This window comes from Vanellus vanellus (genome assembly GCF_965231255.1).
Source record: "Vanellus vanellus genome assembly, chromosome: 5".
Classification (NCBI taxonomy): Eukaryota; Metazoa; Chordata; class Aves; order Charadriiformes; family Charadriidae; genus Vanellus; species Vanellus vanellus.
Genome location: NC_138910.1, coordinates 69,947,991 through 69,968,622, shown reverse-complemented (window position 1 = coordinate 69,968,622; position 20,632 = coordinate 69,947,991). Strand labels below are relative to the sequence as shown.

The following is a 20,632-nucleotide window of genomic DNA, read 5'->3' as shown; positions in this document are numbered from 1 at the left end:
CATAGTCGGCCACAAATTCATGAAAAAGGATATAAACACACAAAAATTCAATTACACTGCTAAGAAAGGCTCTCAGATGTTTAAAGATGTTTTTCTAATGAATAAAAACGAATATCAGGCTTGGAACAGAAATTCTAATTTAAAATGAAGAAGGAGGCATGAAATACATTTCACACACGAATGTATCAGTGCAGCATCATCAGGGAAGACAGGAAACGTCAGTGGGGCTGGGGACAGTGATGTGCACACAAAGCCACGCTGCTGAGCTGAGCTCACTCCCTCTGAGGAGGAAAAGCTGGGTAAGGCACTCCCCATTCTTTCCCCTCGACATTCCATCCTTGCCTTCTTATAAGTACTCATGTTGAAGCAATTTAGGAAAGCTATAGCTGTCATTGCAGTATCACAAAAAAAAGAAAAAAAGAAAAAAGGGATGGAGAAATCTCAGTTTCACAAATATGTTTGCAACTGCAGCGGAAAAAAGGCAGAAAGTCGTTGGACTGTGGAGTTTGCTCCTTACACACACCTCTTGTACCTTGGCTGAAATTACAGCTGAGCTCTTTGGGGCAGAAAGCACAGCTGTACGGGCACGAAACCACAGGGTTGTGATTGAGGCTGCTGGATGTTACTACCACCTACATATGTAACACACACCCCAAAAGACTGCCCCCAAAGAAATGCTAGGCTTGCAAAATTCAAATCCTGAAAAATTAGAAAACTAATATTGCCCATGCAAAATTAATTCAGCTGTCTTACGTACGTGCATTGTGTTACAATCCTTGACAGCATGGTCACATACTATCTTTTCTGTAACTCCCCTGCTTTGTTCAATACACAGGACAGACAGTGCTTAATCAGAGAGCAGCTATTCCATATTTTGTTTTCTTTGCATTATGCAGCCCGAGGTCTTGTTTATTGCTTACTATTCAAATCCAGCTCTGAAGACAAAATTAATAATTTCCTCGTGGGCTTTTCTATGGTGCTGATCACTATATTACAAGTGCTTCACAAACATTAATGATCTTATCTTCCAAACACCCATATGAGGTGAGATGAAAGCGATTATCCTAATTTTAGAGATAGAGAACAGAGACACAGGGACATTAATGTAAAAAATATCCACTAATTTTGAATGTCAAATTGAAAAGACATTCACTTGGTTTGTTTTTAAAGAAAACTTAGCATTTTTTTTATAGCACTGACTGTATCCAGTAGAGCTCCTATTGACTTTCTCTGCAGCTGGGGGTGCTTAGGCTTTACAAACGAGGCTCCAGGATCTCAAACTGAGCACTCCAAAAAAAACAGAACATTCAAGACAGTGCCTGCTAATGAAAATTTTGTTTTAAATCATTTGCCCAGGACTGGATGAAACTGAGATAGAAACCAGTTCTCTTGATAGCTTTCAACCACCTAAAGCTCAAAACCAAACCATTCTTTTTCATCCTAGTCTTCTATTTCTTGTGACGTCTTCCAATTTCAGCAATGAAATGATGCAGGAGACCTACAGATGATGGTTCGCCATCACACAATTGTGTTTCATGTGCAGAACAGATCCACCCATACACGGCGTGAGCCGGGACCCCATAGAAAAGGTTGTGCAATCATGTAATTAAAGATTAATGATAAGCAAGGGCTGACTTACAGCTTCTAACACTTTGTAATTCCTGTGTGCTTCAAGCTTGCAACTTTGTTCTCTCAATGGACCCTTCTGTATATGATTTCTTGGAATTTTTCCTTATTACTTTGGGGGTGGTGGTGTGTGTGGGGAAGAGCTCACAAAGCCCATGTGTGGGACTCTTCTGACACCTGCACATGTACTGCACTACTGGTGTTGGAGCACAGAATAAGCTGCATCTTGGGGTGAATGGGCTGGTGAATGCTGAAAGCCTTTAACAAGCAAGCGTGAAGGAAGCTTTGCAGGTTGTTAGATACTAGAGTGAACTCTTTATCCAAACAGTGGGCTTAGGTCCTATCCAGAGAGGGAAAAGCCTCCAGACAGAACAGCTTAATAAACTGAAAACAATACCTTTCTCTCTTAGCTTGTTTTCAAAATCAGCATGGTTGCTTCAGCTGAAAAAGGTTGCAAGGAGAGTACAATCCGAGACAGGATCTGTCCTGATCAGAGCTCCGAGAGACTCAAGTGTGGCCTCCCAGTGGGGCACATTCTGGGAGGCGGCTCCTCCCTTGCTTGACTCCAGCCTCCTTCTTACATGCTGTCACCAGCCAAGACAGGCTGAGTGGGCACCATGTGTCCCACAACCCCCCATCTCTGACATGCAGCCTGCACCTATGTCACTGCACCCAAACCGTTGCCAGGAGGCCTGCACAAAGCGTGCCAGGCCACCTGGGAGCCACTTCCATTGCAGCAGCTGCTACAGACTCCTACCTGGTCCAGCTCCATCTCATCAGGTGTCCGCCACCGAGCAGTGGGGCCGCTGGTGCTCTGATCTGCTGGCACAACCACGATGTAGTACCACCTGGGAAGGAAGGAAAGCATAAGCACTGGACAGCATAAGTCATCTTTCTGGCAGGTCACTGAATAACGTGTGCCATATGCCTCCCAAGGACGACCTGCTCCTCTCCCTGCCCCCTAAGCAGCAAAAGGGTTCAGTATGGAAGAGGCTGGTTTTCCAGCTGTACCAGAGAAGAGAATACTCCCGTTAGCACTCATTAGGTTAATGAAGATCTACAGACTGTGCTCCAGAGGGTGGTGTATGAGCTGTGAGAAGGACATTTATATAATCGGATTGTAGCAAGAACCCTAGGGGAATTGTGCTTCAGCACAAGGATACCACAGTAACGAATAAGACTTCCACAAACTCGCTTTTTTAATCTCCTTGAGGCTTTAGGCATTATTTATTTAAAGGATATTATGCAGTGTCAGAGAAAGTCCCTCCTGATCCTCAACTGTATTTTTGTTGGTAGCATCTGGAGTATACCCACCAGGGTGAGGGCAAACTGTCAGAGAATTGTCTTAATTTTATTGCACATAAATATTTGCTCAGAAAGAGCCAGCAGCATGATCCCGTGTCACAGGTAAATGCCCGGCTCTGTACCACAGCCTGCTCAGAAATTCACTCCCAGGTTACAATATCCACAGGTTGGCAGAGGTCTGCCTTGCCCCTTTCCCCATCTCTAGCCTCCCACCCTGCCTTCTCCACCTGGGCATAGCACCTACCTAACTGGCACAGCAGTCTGGACTTTGGGAAGGGTGAGCGTGAATTTTCCTTCCTGTATGTACTTGTTTGCGGCGATGGGTTTGCTCTGCAAGACGTCAGGAGCGGTGCGGATTGAGACGAGGTGCTGGAGCCCCCCAGCACTGCTCCCGCGGTTCATTAACACAAAAGAATAGTCCGTGTCTGGCTGGAGGTCACTTATGAGTTTCTTCATGGAGTGGCCGTCCACCTCCACACTCTGGCTATTGTACAGAATCTGAAACGGGAAAAGGACATGCTCATGCAGCTGACAGCTGCTGATGAAAACTCACACTCAAAATAGCAGCGTTAGAGATGACAATTTGGCTCTGGGCCCTCCCTCAGGTGGTTCAGCTATTGTGCGCTTCATAAACAGCCATAAATCTTTAGTTAAAGAAGAGCAACCCCCAGCAGAGTTGAACTGTGCTCCCTGCGCCTCACAGTGATGGAGCAGAGAGGGTCATCTCAGCAAAGCCTGGGTGGTCGGCACCAGCGGTGAGGCTGGTGGTGCCACACGCGCTGCTTTTCAGTGCCGGTTCGGGGCAGGAATCCAGATGGCTGTGCTTTGCCCTCGCGTGGAGATGAATGGGTCTTTGTTTCTTGTCTCACGAGGCTACAACACACAATATGCTTTTGGTGTAAAATCCCATCTGCTTTAAATTGGTGTCACTCCCGTGTCTACCAGCTGATGCCTGATCGAATGGTTAATGCAGAGCATCCCCCTCCCAGCCAGGTGACCGGGGGTGGGGTGGGGGGGTTACGCGCCTCCTCACCAATGATCTGACAAATCCTGCACAGGGCTCACAAATTGGTACCCGAAACAGCGGCTCTGCAGGTGTGACACCCTGTTGCCATGACAACAGATGCTGATGCCGTGCCAGCCGTGGGCAGGAGATCTGCGCTGCTTTTCCCTGCTGTGCTTGCAGCAAGGGGCTGCTGGGCAGGGCAGGGCAGGGCAAAGGCATTGGTGGCCCGGGGCATTGGGCAGCTCCCCCTCCAGCTTCTCCTCCTTGCGCCCGTTGGTCCCACAGCTACTGACATTTTCTCAGCACCCTGTTGTAGATATGCAGGGCCCCCATCTCCCTCAAGGTACAGCAGCCATGAGCACTGCCGTATAAGCTGCACCAAACAGCCCATCTGCCCTGGGAACCTTGATCCTGGTCTTGCTGGAACAACGCTTATACCTTGAAACCCTGGGGGCTACCTCTGCAAAGCCAGAAACTCAAACAATTCCTGGAGACAGAGACAAATGGGGTGTAGAGAACCAGAGAGATCAGAGGTTGTGCCCCAGCTGTGATAAACCAGCATGTCTCCTTCCACTGGGCGACTGTCCAGCATGGCAGGGGAGTGCTGGATTCCTGATAGCGGTGCAGAGACACAGCATACCAAAAACTGGCAATGGCAGAGCTGGAGCATGGCAGCTATTACGTGCCACAGGCCGAGCCCACACAGTAAAACGTGCTCTTTCCAACAGTGGCCTTGAGAGAGAGAAGACAGCTCTGTGGAAGAAAAATTACTTCAAGTAAAACAGATTTTTCACCAGCTGAGCCTACCGTTCAGGCTGATGCAGGAAGCAAGGTAGGGACCAAACTTTCCTTCCAAGTCACCATTTTAGCAGGTGGCAGAAAGCTGCAGAAAGCTGCCAGCTCTCTGGGACAAGGGCAGCTGATTAGCACTGCTCTAATATTTAGTGCTGGAGCTGGGAGGAGAAGGGAGGCCCTGGAAAGAGATCTGAAGGACAGTGGAGCACAGGGACCAGGCTAGGCCTGGAATTTGCAGCTCTCTTTTTGTGATATCCAAACAGCGATACCCACAGCATGCTTCAAATCCTCTTCAGGTCACTTTGCATGGAGGTCAGGATAGGAAAAGAGCCCCAGCTTTTTTGCTGCTGAGAAGAGACTCCCAACAGGTAACAGAGCAGCAGTGAGGAGCCAGCAATGCCGGAGAGATGCAATCAATCTCATTTGTTGACATGTTTCAATCTTCAGGGATGCACTGCAAAAATAAGTACCAAGTACTAGAATAACAGAGGTTTGCAGGGACAAAGTCCCTGCTGCCTGTCCCATGTGCAGGAAAGGCTGTCAAAGGTAGGATGGCTGGAGGGAGTTGTTCTTTGCTGTGACTCCTCTCAAGAAACTTTCTGCTGGACTTTAATCCCTTTCTCCAAAGACACGTATATCAGAGGGGTGCTAAAATGCATGAAAAAGGTAAAATGAAGAAATGCTTCTTATAGTGCTGGAACTTCAGATTTTTAGTTGTAATTTCAGATAGATGGTTGGCAGGTTTCACCCTACTATGACACAGGAGTAGGCACAACAAAGACAGGAGTGCTAGACTCAAGTCATCTTAGCAGCTTTGCTGTTTGTCCCAGCACCATTCCTTGCAATGATATTGCAATGGTACAGGTCCAGATATTCCAGATGACAGCAAGTCAGGGGGTGTCCCTGGGGAGCAGTGGGACCTCACTTTGTGTGCTCCAACAGATACTTCAACAAAACCAAACTTCCAACATTAAGAGCTATGCCGGAAGGATGCAAATCCCACAAAGAGTTCTGTTGCCTCTCAGATTTCTCATTATGAATTCTTCCTTCATAAAGGTATCACAAACTGCTTCTGTGTGTGCTCTAGGAAAGACACTTGCCCACCAACTGCCTGCACACGAGGATCTGCTGGGGACTTAGCTGTTCTCCTGAAGCAAGAGGAGGTGGAAGAGATGGTCAAGCACTTCAGTTCAGAGTTTCCCTTCTTGCTCTGCACTGGAACTGGCCAGGGCACAGTCTCTGATTCAGTCCTGGCACCAGGTGACGATTTTTACTGCCATGCACAGAAATTTGTGTCTGAAGACAGTGAAATTGGCCTTTGCAATGCTTTCCTGAAGCATTCTCTGCCATCACACATCACACATGGCCATTTCACAGTTGCCATAGCAGTTCTACGTTCCTTTACCTGCCATAAAACATTGTCTTCTCAAATGCTATGCACCATTAGTTAAAGTCTCTACACAAAACTTACAATAATGTAAGGGCTCAGAAACAGTCATTTGTGTGCAGCTGAAGATGCCCGGGAGCTCAAGCAGGAACGCTATTTAGAGGTTGCATCATGGCCCACTGGTAACTACTTAAGTCAGCAGCAAATTCGGCCCAAGGGCTCTGAACTGCCAAACATTGCTGACTAGCCCATGGATTGCTGTAAAATGTCAAGAGAAGATTTGCAAAGCTAGGTGGGTCCAAATGTCACTGCTGAAGGTCTGCTGCTTGATTTCAAGGCAGTAAAGAATGTATTGAACTAGAAGATGAAAACACACATAGTGTGCAACACTGGAAAAGATAATGACTCGCTGGAGAAGTAGTCAAGGTTGCCTTTTTTGCAGGCAGGAGTAATTACTACATTCCCTGGGACACACTGTGAGAAAACACTGCCCAGCATTCTTAGAGGTTATTTCTGAACCTGTATCATAATAACTTTCAAAAGGTGCTGTTCCTTCTCCCCATTTGCAAAATACCTTGTGATGCTGCCTTTAACAAATATATCCTCTGTCTTGCTCTTAAGTTGAAGAATGTGTCTCAGGAAAGTGCAGTTTCCCCAAGGAGAAGGTTGTATCTGTCTTGCACTTTCCATGAAAGTTCCAGAACAGCTTTCTGCAAGCACACTGGAATAGAAAAGGAATAGTGCCTCTGCTTCACCACAACTGCTGAGCAACATTTTACAAGGAATTTATCTCTTGGACCAGAAGGAGCCATGAAAATTCCCCAAAGAGAACTCAAACCTTCATTATTGATTTGGTAGCAATGAAAATTCCTAAGGTCTCAGTTCATCCCCTATTAAAAAAAAAGAAACACCAGTCCTGCCTGCGCCTCACTATTCATTGTCAGAACAATATCTACTTTAATTAAATCTGTTAAAGTAGAATATGACACCCTTTGGGACATAGATTTAGCATGAGACTGTTTATCAAGTGTAGATAATACTAATTGTTCCCATGGAGATTTATCTGCTATGCTAGTTACTGTATTAGGCTCTGGCCTCAGCATCCCATGCGCCTGAATTAGAGGAGAGAGGTGAAACTTGTTTATAAAAATACTAAGTCCTGAAGGTTAAGGATTTCTTTCGAGTGGCACAATCAATGACCTGGAGCTGACCCTCTTAGCTCCTGGCCTTGACTCATGTGTGTCTGCAAGTCTGGGAATATTAATAGAAAGAAGACACTATTAGAGAAATATCCTTGTAACACTCATTTGCATCACTGCTCTTCAGTTAGCAAGTGGCTACTGCCATCTGCTCCTGTGTCATCTGAGGGTTAACACGCAGCAGGGGCATACCCTGAGTCACAGTCTGTGTAAGCAATCGCTGCTATCAGGCTGAGGCCAAGACAAGGCATCAGCATTACATCCTTGGCTCCTGGCTACTTCCAGCCACTCCACCATCCTTATGTGGTAGTAATGCTCTAAAGGTCACACTGCCCCTTTCTAGCACTGCGCTGTCAGACAGAGACGTGGGCTTTGTGCCACAAGAATAAGGCAAGATGAAGCAGACTGGTTCTTCAGCAGAGTGCAAAGTAACAGGGCTCTGTGAAGTTCCTTGCGGCCAGATATCTGAACACTGATCCTAATGCACCCTACATCTGGGAAAGCTTTGAATACCACAAGGTCTTCACAAAAGCCTTGTCTGCTTCAGCTAAACTCTGCATGTTAACAAGTGCCTGCTATTGATCATGGTAATTCAGCTTCAGGATTTAAACAAGAAGAGTTAGTAACATGGAAGGGGAGGTGCTCACACGCTTTGATGTGGATGCAGTTCAAGACCTTCCCCTCGATTCCCCTGGCCATGGATCCCCCCACAGCTCATGCAGGCCTTGCATTTGCTCTTTAGGCACAGCACAGCAGGGTGCATGTGCAAAGAGGAAGGGACTTCACGCTGCTCCCACCCCCGGCCACCTTAGCAGAGGCAGCAGATAGCTGCTGAGACTGGATGGAAGATTATCCTTGGCAATGTGACATGTTGGTCTCGTTTCTTAAGGGAGAGAAGCTGCACTGAGATCTGCAGAAATTTCCACCACACTAGTCTTTTACCCACATCAGTGATCTGCACTGGGGGACAGACAAGAGCAGGAAGACATTGGGTCATCAGTGCTGTCTGCAGGCTGGTGGATGACACTACATCCAGAACTGTGCTGGAGAAAAGAGAGCAGCAGCCATTCCTGCAGAGTTCCCTCTGCACTGACACATCTTGTGCTGTTCACATCTGCAAAACCTTCTGCAAGGGTGATGATGCTTCTCTCCTTCACTCCCTGAGAGTATGCCTCTGTCCTGATGCTCTGAAGTAACTCATAAAGGCAATCCAGATGTTTGAGACAGGACATGATGGAGAAGGAGTTATTCTTAATTTGATTCACTGGCTGGTTTTCAGACCACTTTTTCCTGGTGATCTCTTGAGACTAAATCACATTTATAACTTTTCATGCTTCAACTCCAAGTCAGGCATCAGGACAAGCTTGTGTGACTACTGTCACGGAGCTGCAATGGCCAGCCTGGCTGGAAGGCCCCCACTGAGTGATACCAGGTAACAAGATACTTGAGAAAGCTGATGGAGGAGTGAAGCACTGATTGGGACCGCGTGAACGACCACTGCAACCACTCCTGGGGAAAGCATCAGTGATTTGGGGTGCCGGACCAGTTTCCATTTCCCTTCAAAAAGGTAAGTAATTCAGGGGCATTATCAAGGGAGGAGTGGGTACTTAGTAAAAGTTGCTATGGTCAAGATGGGTTGCTAGCTGAATGGCAAGAAGCCAGAAATACGTCTTATGATCCCTGAGACATCCCTGTTTTCTGATTGCCTCTGCCCAGCATACGCCTTCACTGCTTGGCATTTCCTGTTGGTGTGCTTCAGCTGAATTACTGACTCCTGTTTCGTTACCATGAGCCAAGTACTTACTGGCTATTCCACAACTGATCAAAACAGAAAGAAATCCACAAAACTACAACACCTTCTGGCCTAAGAAGAGTGAGAAGAAGGAAAGCAAGCAGCAGTGTGCTCTACTGTGTGCCACGGCTCATGTGCAGGTGCTCAAAGGCAAGAGTGGCTAACCTGGGCTTGGAGATCTGAGCTCCACAAGACCCCAGGCCAGTGAACAATGTGACCCTGCTCTGCTTGTCTCTTGTCTGATGGCCTGAAAACATCATGTGGCAGGTCAAGATGCTGCTTTCCACCATCCTGCTCACTGCCACAGGCGGTGCTCCCTGTCCTCTGCATCCCACCCTTACCTTAAAAGGCACTGCAGATTTATAGGAGTCAGGCACTTCCCAGCTCAGCAACACAGACGTTTTCATGACGGCATTGACGCGGAAGTTCTTAGCAAACACTGAAATGAAAAACAAGATATTTGAGCCCTGTAAGGCCAAGTCAGGAGGGAGCCAGGCAGCAGCTCGGCTCCAAGTCTCTCTTTGTCTAACTCAGCAGCAGAGGTCAAAGAGTTCAGCTACAACAGAGAAGTGAGAGATGAGGAGAAAAGAGCAGCAGCCTTTTACCAAGTCTCCAGTCTCCAGTGGAGTTTCGCTTTTTGACTATACTTTTCCAGCATCACAGAAAGGAAGTTGTAGGCTGAACTGTAGCCTTCCTCTCTGCACCCCCCTTCACTCACACTCTCTTGGCCCTTTGCCATGATCAAAGAACAGTGGTGCTCAGGTACCAGATCTGCAGATGATCCTACCCAGCCGCCTGCTCCAGTTCAAGAGAGAGCCTTTCATGTACACACAAAACAGCAAAGTGTGCCTGTGGAGTGACAAAGGCAATTAAGCTACCACCAATGCCCCTCTCCCCCCTCAGAAGGCGACTTTAAGGAAACCTTCGTTGAGCCTCCCCTCGCTGAACTAGTTTTAGACTAGGGAGCCACACAGTACCTGATCTCATTAGTCAGAGCAAAGGGGAGCGTAGCCTCATGAACCGAAACAAAGGTCCCTGTCCTGGAGGCAGAGCTTGCTGTCAGGGCTTGTTAGAGGGGCACTTACCTTGCTCAACAGGCATGGTCCGGGACTGGATGCTGGGGCTGAGTGGCCCAACCCCTTTATTGGTGCGGGCCCTCACTTTGATGTCGTAAGTGGTATCGGGCTTCAAATTCGTCAAAGTGATACTTGTGTCCTTGGTGATGTTAACCAGGTCCTGCTGGCTATTTATGTCCCTGTATACCACTGTGTAGTTGACAATCTTCCCGTTTCTTTCTGCCAAGACTGGGGGGTCCCATGCAACTTCTGTGGTGGAAGTGGTGAGACCCACCACGCGCAGGTTCTGTGGGAAACCACTTGGCACATCTTCTGCAGTAGTGATCTCCTTCTCAAACTCCTCTCCTGGGCCAGCTCTGTTCTTGGCAGACAATTTGAAGAGGTATGTGGCCCCCTTGTGCAGGTTGGTCACAGTGTAGTGATGGTCTCTCTTCCCGAAGTCTATTGTGTTCATCTTTTCCTCATCAAGACGTCTGTACTGCAGCCGGTAACCCAGCAGCTCCCCTACCATCTCCTTGGGTGGGTGCCACTGGATGAGGGCTGTGTTCATGGCTGTCGTGCTAATCATCATGGTGGGCTTCCCCGGGACTGCAACATAAACACACAATGACCATCTATAGCCTGGGAGGAGGGGAAGGAAGGACCGCTTCTGTGCTGCTCAGTCCGAGAGGATTGAGGAAAGTGGGAAAGTTCAGACAACAGGGCGAAGAGGATGACAGACAATTCACATGGATAGAGGCAGACTGACCCTAATCCAGTGGCGAGGGAAGCTGGAGCCCGCTGGCTCTCAGCTGCCTTTTTCCCATATGCTGCCATCTAAACAGGGAATAAATTCAGCCATATCCAGCCCCAAAATTCATCCCCTTTTACAGGAAAGGTTTAAGATACCTCAAAAAGGTACCTATTTATCTCAGAGAAGATCTGAATCCCATCCTCAGTGGTCTTCAGACACTCCAGCTAGTGCACAGCACCAGGCTACGCTGGCCCCGGTGCACTGTACCACAACAGACACACAGACGCCCGAGTCCAGCACCCTGGTCTGTCTAGAGGCAGACAAATTTCCTCCTGAAACCTTGCAGTTTTACCATCTGCAGAGGCAGCGAGCAGAGCTGGGCAGGCTGTTTGCCATCAGAATACATTTTGGTTTAGCTGATGAGCAGATTCGTGATGTCAGTGTCGATGTGAGAGGTGAACACAAGCGTTCCACAGGATTTTTGCTTATGCTGCACAAGTCAAGGGGTGTTGCCGTCACTGGTTAAGAACTGATGGCTTTAAATTGGTGGTTTAATACCTTGATCTCCTTCAGTTAAAAAAAGGATGCGTCTTCACTTCACATCAGCTCAGATTTGTAAACAAATCAACTGATAGGGAAGATACTCAGAATCAAAGGGATGGGGCCATTGATATGAAAAGGAAAATGGGACTGTAGCCAAACCTAGCTAAATATCCTTGCACAGTTTTGAACTGTATGAGCCCACAGATGAGCACAAGAGAAAAACGTATTTGACAGAAGTATGCCCCGATTTTGCCATCAGAGGGCGATACCAACACTCCCCTTTGAGGTCAAGCCTGCAGACGAGCCTGTACAAAGGCAGCTCTGGGGGTGGTTTTCTGGGTATTTAAGACATACAATTACATATCCACTGCCAGTGCCATTCTCCTTGCACTCATAATACAATGTCTAACAGCAGCTAGTATTAAGGGACACATTATTTTCAGAGCTGATTCCAAATATTAACTTTAAATGTGCGTCATAACATGGGAAGACCCACTGTGGTTAACAGTGCAACACTGGGATGTTTAGGAAGCTTTTCCTGTTTATAGGACAGCTGTAGCAATTTGATGAACAGAGCATACATCATGGCGAGGCACAAGGGAGACAGCATTTCAGATTGTGACAGTGGAAACTACCTCTGGAGCTCCCCATATGCAGCACAGAAGAGATGGCAAGCTGTTCCTTGTTTAAAAGCACCAGGAACAAACGCTCTGTTTGCACAAGCTGCATTCCCATAATAACAAGTGGTAAATACTGTTCCTGTGGCTGGTGTGAGGAAGCAGCAGGATTATCAGCTGTAGGACAGGTCTAGTGAGTGGAAATTGAGGACAAGACAATGTCAACTAGTTGGTGCCACTGCCGAAGGCAAGCTTGACAGCATCTGGAGGAAAGCACCTGATGAACTCCTGGGTGCCCCTGTTCCAGGCCGAGGCTCCTGTGTTGCACTAGGCACATGGTACGAATCTCTACTGAGACAGCAGAACCAAACTGGCTGGGATCACCAGGACCTAGAAGTTGTGTCCGCAGCACTCCTATGGCAGGATTTGTTGCATTCCAGATTTTACCATGGCTCTAGGAGCAGCCGGGCTCAGCTGTGCAAGGCTGGGGAGGGAGCAGTAGCAATGGCCAGGGGGAAGCTGAGAAGTGCCTCTGAGGAGCCCTCTGTGTCAGAGGTCATCCCAGGTGGCACTGCAGTCACCACAGGAAGCAAGAAATGGCACTCGCCTATGGGAACAATGTGAGGACAGGCCATGACTCCAAAGCTGAGGGAGAGCCTGGACTTTAAGGCTTCCTCGTTCCAGGTCTCTGGACTACGCAGATGAGCTCAGACACATGAGTTTCATTGCTCTCTCATGGGCCCCAGCAGTGTCTGTCCATCTGTTTGCTGCACTTGGCTCAGGTGATCCAGTGGCAAAGCCTGTAAGTAAGGGCTGGAGATCACAAGAGTGTGTACCTCTGCAGTGTCTCCAGCCCTCTCACTTCCTCCTGCACAGGTGCCTTGGCCATACTCCCCATGCACCTCTTGGGAGGTTTTACCATGACCCCTACGAGGCTGTGGTATCTGCTGCCCACACTCACCTGCCCCTGTGGTGGTGATGACTTTTGGCTTGCTGCGGGCACCATCTCCTTTGGTGGTGTAGGCAGCGACTGTGACAGAGTAGGTGGTTTCTGGCAGCAGGCCTCCAATGACCGTCTCCTGGGAGCACATCCACGAGGTAGAGAAGAGGCAAATGAGAAGAGCAAATACTTATTACTGGAGTGAGCAAAAGGAGGGCATTGAGGTCAGCATCTCCAACAGCAACGCACTGACACACTCACTGGCTCACACTCCTAGACTGCACTCAAGCACACGTCTTGCACAGAGCCAGCAAACAATTGCTGCCATTCTAACACTCACCTGCCCTATTTCAATCCCTGCCCCTGACACTTGGCCATCCTAGACACCCAACAGCAACTTGTGTCAGTGGCTGCATGCTTCCACAGCCTCTGTCAAGAAGCAGATCTGCTCCAGAGATGGTCTTGCGTGAAGCCAGAGCCACTCTGCCACAGCAAGCCTGACAGTAAGAGGACTGTGGAGCTGTGAACCAGAGCAAAAGCCAGTTCAGCTGTCTGCGGAAACCTCTTGAGGGCTTATTTGGGGATTTTTAAAGTCGTCTCTTACAGCAGAGCCGCAGGGAGCAGAGAGGCAATGCAGGCAGTGGCATGGCCACACCAGGCGGGGGGCCCCAGGCAAGGAGCACCTGCAGTGCTACAGCATCCCTGGCATGGTGTTGCAAGCATGGGACGGGGTCAGCGCAAGGCGTTGGCAAGACCTGGAGGGAAAACCCTGCGCTGTGGGAGGTCGGGGAGGAGGGCGGACTTGGCAGGGTACTAGCACCCTTGCATGCTCTGGCTTCCCCTGGGCAGGAGGAGGGCATGGCTCTGCACTTCAGTTTGAGATCAAAAAGGAGAGCGGCGCTCATCCCTCCTGGCCTCCAGCAGCAACATGACTTGTGCCAAGGCTGGCTGGCCAGGCCTGCAAATGAGCAAGCACAGCGAGCTCAGCAGCTCCCAGCAGCTCTCTGCGTGCTCAGGGCAGGTACCCCTGATCTGTGTTCATCTGCGGGTGCTGTGAAAGGGACTGGGGCCATTAGCACTAATAACCCATCAGGTCAGGGAGCAAGAGACAACTGGGCTGAACAGGGAGCTGGGGAAGCTTTTGAGAAGGAGGCAGAGGCTCTGAGTTGGTTATTTACCCTTTCAGACAAGAAGAAGAGCAGAGATGGAGAGGGTTAAACTTGAGTCACTGCAGGCAGCACGAGCAGTGTTGGAGGCTGCTCCAGGGGTCCAGTATCTGCCTGGTGGATCCTTGTCAGCTTTGGGGGTACGAGGAGTGCCTGCAGCTGCTCTCAGAGCACAGCCAGTCTCCCATCACTCATTCACACTAACACCCACACTATTAAACCTGCTGATTTCCAGTCAGTGCTGCTGGTTCAGGTTACCTGCCCAGGCTTACTCATCAAAATCACCACGTTACCATTGCGGAACCAGCCAGCCCAGAGAAAAATCAACAAGCACCAACAAGAACCCCACCAAAATCACCGTGTGAACCAGAGTCCGATCCCAACTCCGCCCCTGCAGCAGATCATGTGTGCGGGTGAGTGGACGCGCAGTCCAATCGGTGCCAATGGACCCGCAGGGGAAGCACTCACACAAAACCTGCAGACTCTGAACATCCCAAGAGAATTCACTCCTCCCAAATCCATGCAAAGAGAAATTCTCACGCAAAAGCATGCCACCGGGAGCAAAGCAAGCGAGCTGGGAGGAGGGGAGAGAGACGAGGGATGGATGAAAGAAGGTCTGATTGCATAATGTAAACACAGTGCTGTCATGACAAAGCCACTCTGAGTGAGAATTCCCCGTATAAAGCAGGAGGAGAAATGCATCGTGCCGGGGAAGCTCACAGTAGGGCACGTAATTGAATTGCTGACTCTAAAAAGGTCATTTTCTAGTTTGTTCCTCCAAATTTATATTTCAAAATTATGTGGGAAAAATTGGATTTAACTGTTTAAATGTGATTGTTTTCTTATTACTATCTGTGTTTCAGCCAAAGGTCACGGTTGAGAGTGTAGGTTATTTTTCATGACTACGATCAATGTGGTTTAAAGATTATTTATCTAATTTTACCATGTAACTTGGTGGGCCAACTACTGCAGAAAGTAGGATGCACCTCCTGAGTCGATCACTTGAGCCTGCCTAAAACTGCACTGCAACAAGCTGGAAATACAGATTATAGGAAATGTCAATTGCTTTTCTGCATTTAGTAGCAATCTAAATGCCAATTTTCTCTGGATTTGCTGCGTGTGGAAGGTTTCACAATGTAACTCTCCAGCCTCATTAAGGGAGTGAAAGGGATGTTTTGACAGCACCGTGTCTACAAAATTCACAAATCGATTTACCAAACCCCTCTTTTCCAACCTGGAATACACACAAGTGGTACTTACATGGTCGACGGAGTCCTCAGCTCTCCACTGACGGGGGAGAAAGGAAGGAGGAGAGAAAATGGAGACACAGAATTTTAAGGGGCAACGTGTAGGAAGGGGATGACGACGACAACAGCAGGAGTTAGCAGGACTGGGTTGGGGGGATTACAACACTTATACACAGAGGGTCACTTGGCACAGGCTGTGCCAAGAGAAGAAATGGCATAGAGCAATTTTCTACATGCCGCTAGCCTGCGCAGTAGGTCTGGGATCATTCACACAAAGGGGCAAGAGCTCCCTTCTCATACGGATGGAGAGGTCATCACTTCCTAACTTTGCAGTCCTTCCCCCTTCTGGCTTTGTTTGCACTTTTCTGCCTCTTCACGAGCAGAAGCAAGAAGGAACAGCTTGTACCAACAAACCTCCGGGCCTGACTGCTGCCCAAGTAATTCATGACAGTTTTGTGGCCTAATCTCCAGTTTCTGTCCTAGTGATCCTCCAGCCACCATCTCTTGATTAGAACCAAAGACTTCAACACACAAAACTCAGAAGGCGCTCTCTGCAGGGAAGCACCAACACAACATTCACAGACCTTCTCCTTCCTGTATCATCTGCAAGAAAATGCTCTGAAAACTGAGAAGTGCCATCTCTTGTAAACAGTGCAAGAGAGTGCATCTTACACAGAGCTCCAGACATCTTACACAGAGCTCCACACTAAGCTGCTTCTCTCTAACGGCGCTGCGTGGCTTGGAGTGAAGGCTCAAACTGGTGCATGTACTGAAGGAACAGCTTCTCACTCCCAATTACACATCACCAAACGACAAACACTCGTTTGGCAAGAGCAGCCCTGCAGGTAAGACTTCTATGCAAACCACCTCCCAGCAAAAGCTCACGCGGATTCCCAGCCATGGCAGCTCAATTAGGGCTCTGAAGAGGGAACACACAGGTTTCTGGCTGGATTTGGGGTTCTAAGGCATCAGAGCTGCACTGGGGTGGTGAGACTTAGCAGACCTTGGCCGCTGCCACGCATGCCCGTAGCACTGTTTTCTTTGTGGTTGATCCACCAAAGGAAGGTTTGCAGAGATCACAGCGAGCTCTCTCAGCCAAGGTGATGCTTTACATCTCAGGTTACTAAATCTGCCTGGAGGAAGCACCGGTCGATGGGTTCAAGCACAGAGATGAAAGTGGAAGATAGGTATTATTGCCCCTGACTCACAGGGCGAGCCTTGGCAAACCTTGCTTCTGAGCCTAAGCTGCCAGCTGTGAAATGGCGCTCAGATACTGACTTCCTCAAGACACCAAGAAGCCCAGCTAACACTGCTGAAGTGCCCAGGAACCTGCAAATGCAGCAGAAGTACTAAACGGTATTAAAGCTACAAGCTGCCTTTCGTACTCAGGCTATTTGAGGTGGCTTTCACAATGGCAGAGTACTCTCCTCAGCAGTAAAATACATGGCATACCTTCAAAATATTTGTTCAGGAAGAAGCACCTATTGGAGAAATGTTCCTCTAAGAATTTATTTTAGTTCACTTATTTGATGCGATGACACTGCAGCAGAATTATCCCTGTAAACCATCTTAAAATTTAATTTCAGCAAAGAGGTCAAGTTGTCCGTAAAGACTTCCTATAAAGCGAAGGCCCTCACTAAGTATTATGGTCACTAAAGGCCCTCTTTCCACACACACCTTACTGTTATTTCCAGTGTTGCAGGTTTAGCTCAACAAAAGTCATTGCTGTTAACGTCCTACATGTGCCAGTCAGCCCACACTGTGGTCAACAGCCACACACTCTGCCCTGCTGATCTAAAACCTGGCAAAAGTCTTGCTACAGGAAGGATATGAGGCCTGGTAGCTCTTTCTCCCAAAAGTACACTTCTATTCCAACACCATGACCCTGGTGGATAGGGCGCCACATGGATTGTTAACACCCCACCCCACCCCACGTAGCTGCAGGAGCAGAAGGTGACACCCCACTGCAATGAACAGTGGAGCAGACCCGGGCTCAGGAGGCTACTTTATCTCACAGCCTCTCACACCGCAGTAGGGAGTTTATCACCCACTAGGATTTTAGACCAAGCGTTTAATGTTCAAACTCTGTTTGCTCTTATGTTTCAGTGGACTTTAATCTTGCATCAGATCAGAGCGCAAAGAAACGCCTTGAGATCTGTGCTGGAGGAATAACAGTGAAAAGCCAAGCCTGCATAAATACCCTGGTATAAATTCAGTTTCATTATGAAAATATCATCTGCAGATCAAAACATTTCCTTCCTTAAACTAGCTCAATTGCTTCTTAACTGTTTAAGATCGGTCAGTAAGACAAATTGATCTGAAAAGCCCAGGAGCTGTCATAAAAAGAACTCAGACAGTGCTGTGTGCACGAGGCAGGATGGCTCAGGGAAGTGCTAAAGCTAACAGTGTGTATTTATGGCAGCTGCAATGTCTTAATGTTTCGTTTTACACTTCTACACCGCACAGCATAGTCATGTCTCACCAGGGAATGGCTGTTTTCCCTGACCATGGCTCTTGCAACAGACAGACTCAAGCTCTCCTAAACAGCCCCAGCTATGGGAAGTGGATATTGTGGTTTTCCTGCAGATCCTTCTCCTTTCTGCTTCAGTGACTGCGGCGCAACAGTGAAATTCCAGGTGTAAACTTGGGTGCCCAGCTTGTGGGATGTGGAGGGTTCTGAGGGCTCCAGAACTTCACCTTTGTCCATTACTGAAATGCCTCGTGGATGATGCCTTCCAGTATTGTTCCACTTAGGAAGCAGAATACATCTCACCTCCATGCCAGACTCTCTTACTTAAATGAGTACACATGCGTGAGGAGCTGTTCCAAGTAGATTCAGATAAAGATCCTTGACTAACACCCAGTGAAAGAGGGAGGCCCTAAATTCCTCTGTGTTATGCCTCGGGTGGGCACTGCCCAGGGAGAATAGGAGTCTCTGCTTCCCCTTTCTCCTTTGATCTCAATCCAACAGTTTGAAGTGCTTGCTGTTACTTCTTCCTGCTCTTCTGGAACAAGCTGGTGGGATGTGCACCTGGTCTGCATGCTGGATGGAAAAGGGCCGCCTGCAAAGACCACACAATCTTCCTGCGAGCCTGCAGCCCTGTTTGCAGAGCATGAGAAGAAGGTGGCAGGAGTCTTTCCTCCACAAAGCCTCATCTCCTTGTACCCAGCTGTACCCAGCCAGCTCCCAGCAGCAGAAGCACTGCAAAGCTCTCTGAGCAGGCTGGATCTGCAGAGGGCTGTAAGCAGTGAGCCTCATATGCATGCCACATCCCCAGAGGGATGAAGGCAGCAGGCTCCCTGGCAAATACGCTGCACAGTCGAGGGCAGGAGCAGCTGTCAAGGCCACACTACAGGATAGGGAAAAAGTCCCCCCCCCCCAAGATGTTCCATTCTGGGCTGAGGACAAGCAGGCTGGGAGCAAGACACAGTGGATCAACATCTAGATTCATGCAGGGTCTAGCTGCCTGTCTTGGAAATAGCAAACAAGAGTCATGCTTGCACAGGAACCTAAATGGGAAAGCATGTCCTCCCCTTGCCCTGCTGTTTCCGTTGTGCCCAGTGCTCCAGACTCAGCACTGCTGCCTGGCACTGCTCAGCACTGAGCTCTGCAGGGCATGTACGCCTGGTACCTGGGAGGCATGGAGAGGATCAAGCCCACTGGTCCTCCTGACACGTTGCAGCAGCCTAGGGATTGGAGACCAAGGAAAGCAGGTGGGCCCCTTCCCTCCCCTGAAGAACCTAATGCTTGTGCCCCATGGTGCTGCTATCCCCTGCTCCCTCAAGCCGGTGAGGACTTGTAGGAGAGTGGTGGAGTGCTGCTGAGACTCTGCACCTTTCAAAGGTGCTCTCTCAGTGCTTGGATGCATTGTGCACAAGATCCAGGGCACAGAAATGAATCTTCTGCCATTGTCCGCCAAAGGACCTGGCTGAGCCATGACAGGCAGGGCCTGTGCTGGAGGTGGTGCGGATATCTGATCCAGCTCTGCAGTGATACACACGGTCTCCCTGGGCACTCCTCCACAGAGCATGGCCACATTTGCTTGTCCATCAGTCTGTCAGTAGGAGTTGAAAGCTCACACTGGAAGGCACAGAGAAGTGTGATGGAGGTAATCAGTCACAGGCACAGCCACAGATGGGAGGGAGAGGCCTCAGCTCCATCACAGGACCTTCCTAACAACTGATTACTGTCCCTAGGCAGGAGGCTGTAAAATAAAATGTGATCTCTCCAGCACCAGGGCCCCCGCTTCTCTGCTGATGTTTTAGCCCTTTCCACTCAAACGGTTTTGAAAACTCAGATGCTGTATTATCTGCATAGCTAACATCTCCATTCCCTTTCCTTTTTCCTTTCATCTTCGTTTACTCTCTCTATGCTTCTCATCTTCAATCAGGAAAAATCATGAGTCAGCTTTAATACCAGTGTCTTCATACCATCTGCAGGAAGCAGATTATGTGGTACACACGTACTCAAAATCAGCAGACAGCCTGGCTAGGCAGGAGGAGGGGCTCTGTCTACATGTCCAGAGAATTTCTTCTCTGACCCCAGATTTTCAATCAGTTTCATTCTCTCCTTGTGCACCGGTACAAATGTTTATGAGTACTGAACTCTGGTTGTATTCTGGCCATCTTCATCCTGTGACCTTCAGGGACAGGTGTTCCAGTGAATCTTTTTGTTTTCTTCCATTTCTTCCATAGAAAATAACTCTTCCAAGACTACTCAGTAAAGTTTGATCTGGCTGTTTGCAAAGACATGCACTGCTGTACTGAAAGATGGCAGCTCTTACAGGGTTCTTCAGCTTCTGGAGCGGATGTATTTCATCACAAGTACAGGTCATGCCTGGCTTCTCACTCTTTCAGGAAATAAAGATCTCTTCTGCCAAGTCAGTGAAACCTCTTCCCTGCAGGGTCATCATTAGTTTATGCCAAGAGTGACATGACTCCCTCAGAGTAGTCACTTCTCTGCAACTATCTTTTGGCCTTCACTTCTATCCAAAAATTACAGTGGATGAATTCAGCACCATACACACCAGAAAAAAATAAATAAATCACAGCAATCAAGAACTTTCCCACATAAATACACCAAATACGAAAGACTGGTAAGTGGTCTGACAGGCCAGGAAACTTCAAGCAACTTGCCTCCTTGATGCACACATTCAAAACAATGCAAAATCCAGCACTCCTTGGAAAGTTTCTGGCTCTG

At 48.5% G+C, this 20,632-nt stretch overlaps 1 protein-coding gene across 1 annotated transcript in view; it reads right to left on the bottom strand.

Moving 5' to 3' along the window:
• The window catches only part of PTPRF (protein tyrosine phosphatase receptor type F), a 252,979-nt gene that overhangs the window by 39,164 nt on the left and 193,183 nt on the right, over positions 1 to 20,632 (bottom strand). The window contains exons 12-17 of the mRNA XM_082483326.1: positions 15,446 to 15,472; positions 13,041 to 13,158; positions 10,196 to 10,774; positions 9,452 to 9,549; positions 3,176 to 3,429; positions 2,384 to 2,474 (exon numbers count right to left, since the gene is read on the bottom strand). Coding sequence (XP_082339452.1) covers positions 2,384 to 2,474; positions 3,176 to 3,429; positions 9,452 to 9,549; positions 10,196 to 10,774; positions 13,041 to 13,158; positions 15,446 to 15,472 — 1,167 coding nt within the window. The remainder of the gene's footprint in view (positions 1 to 2,383; positions 2,475 to 3,175; positions 3,430 to 9,451; positions 9,550 to 10,195; positions 10,775 to 13,040; positions 13,159 to 15,445; positions 15,473 to 20,632) is intronic.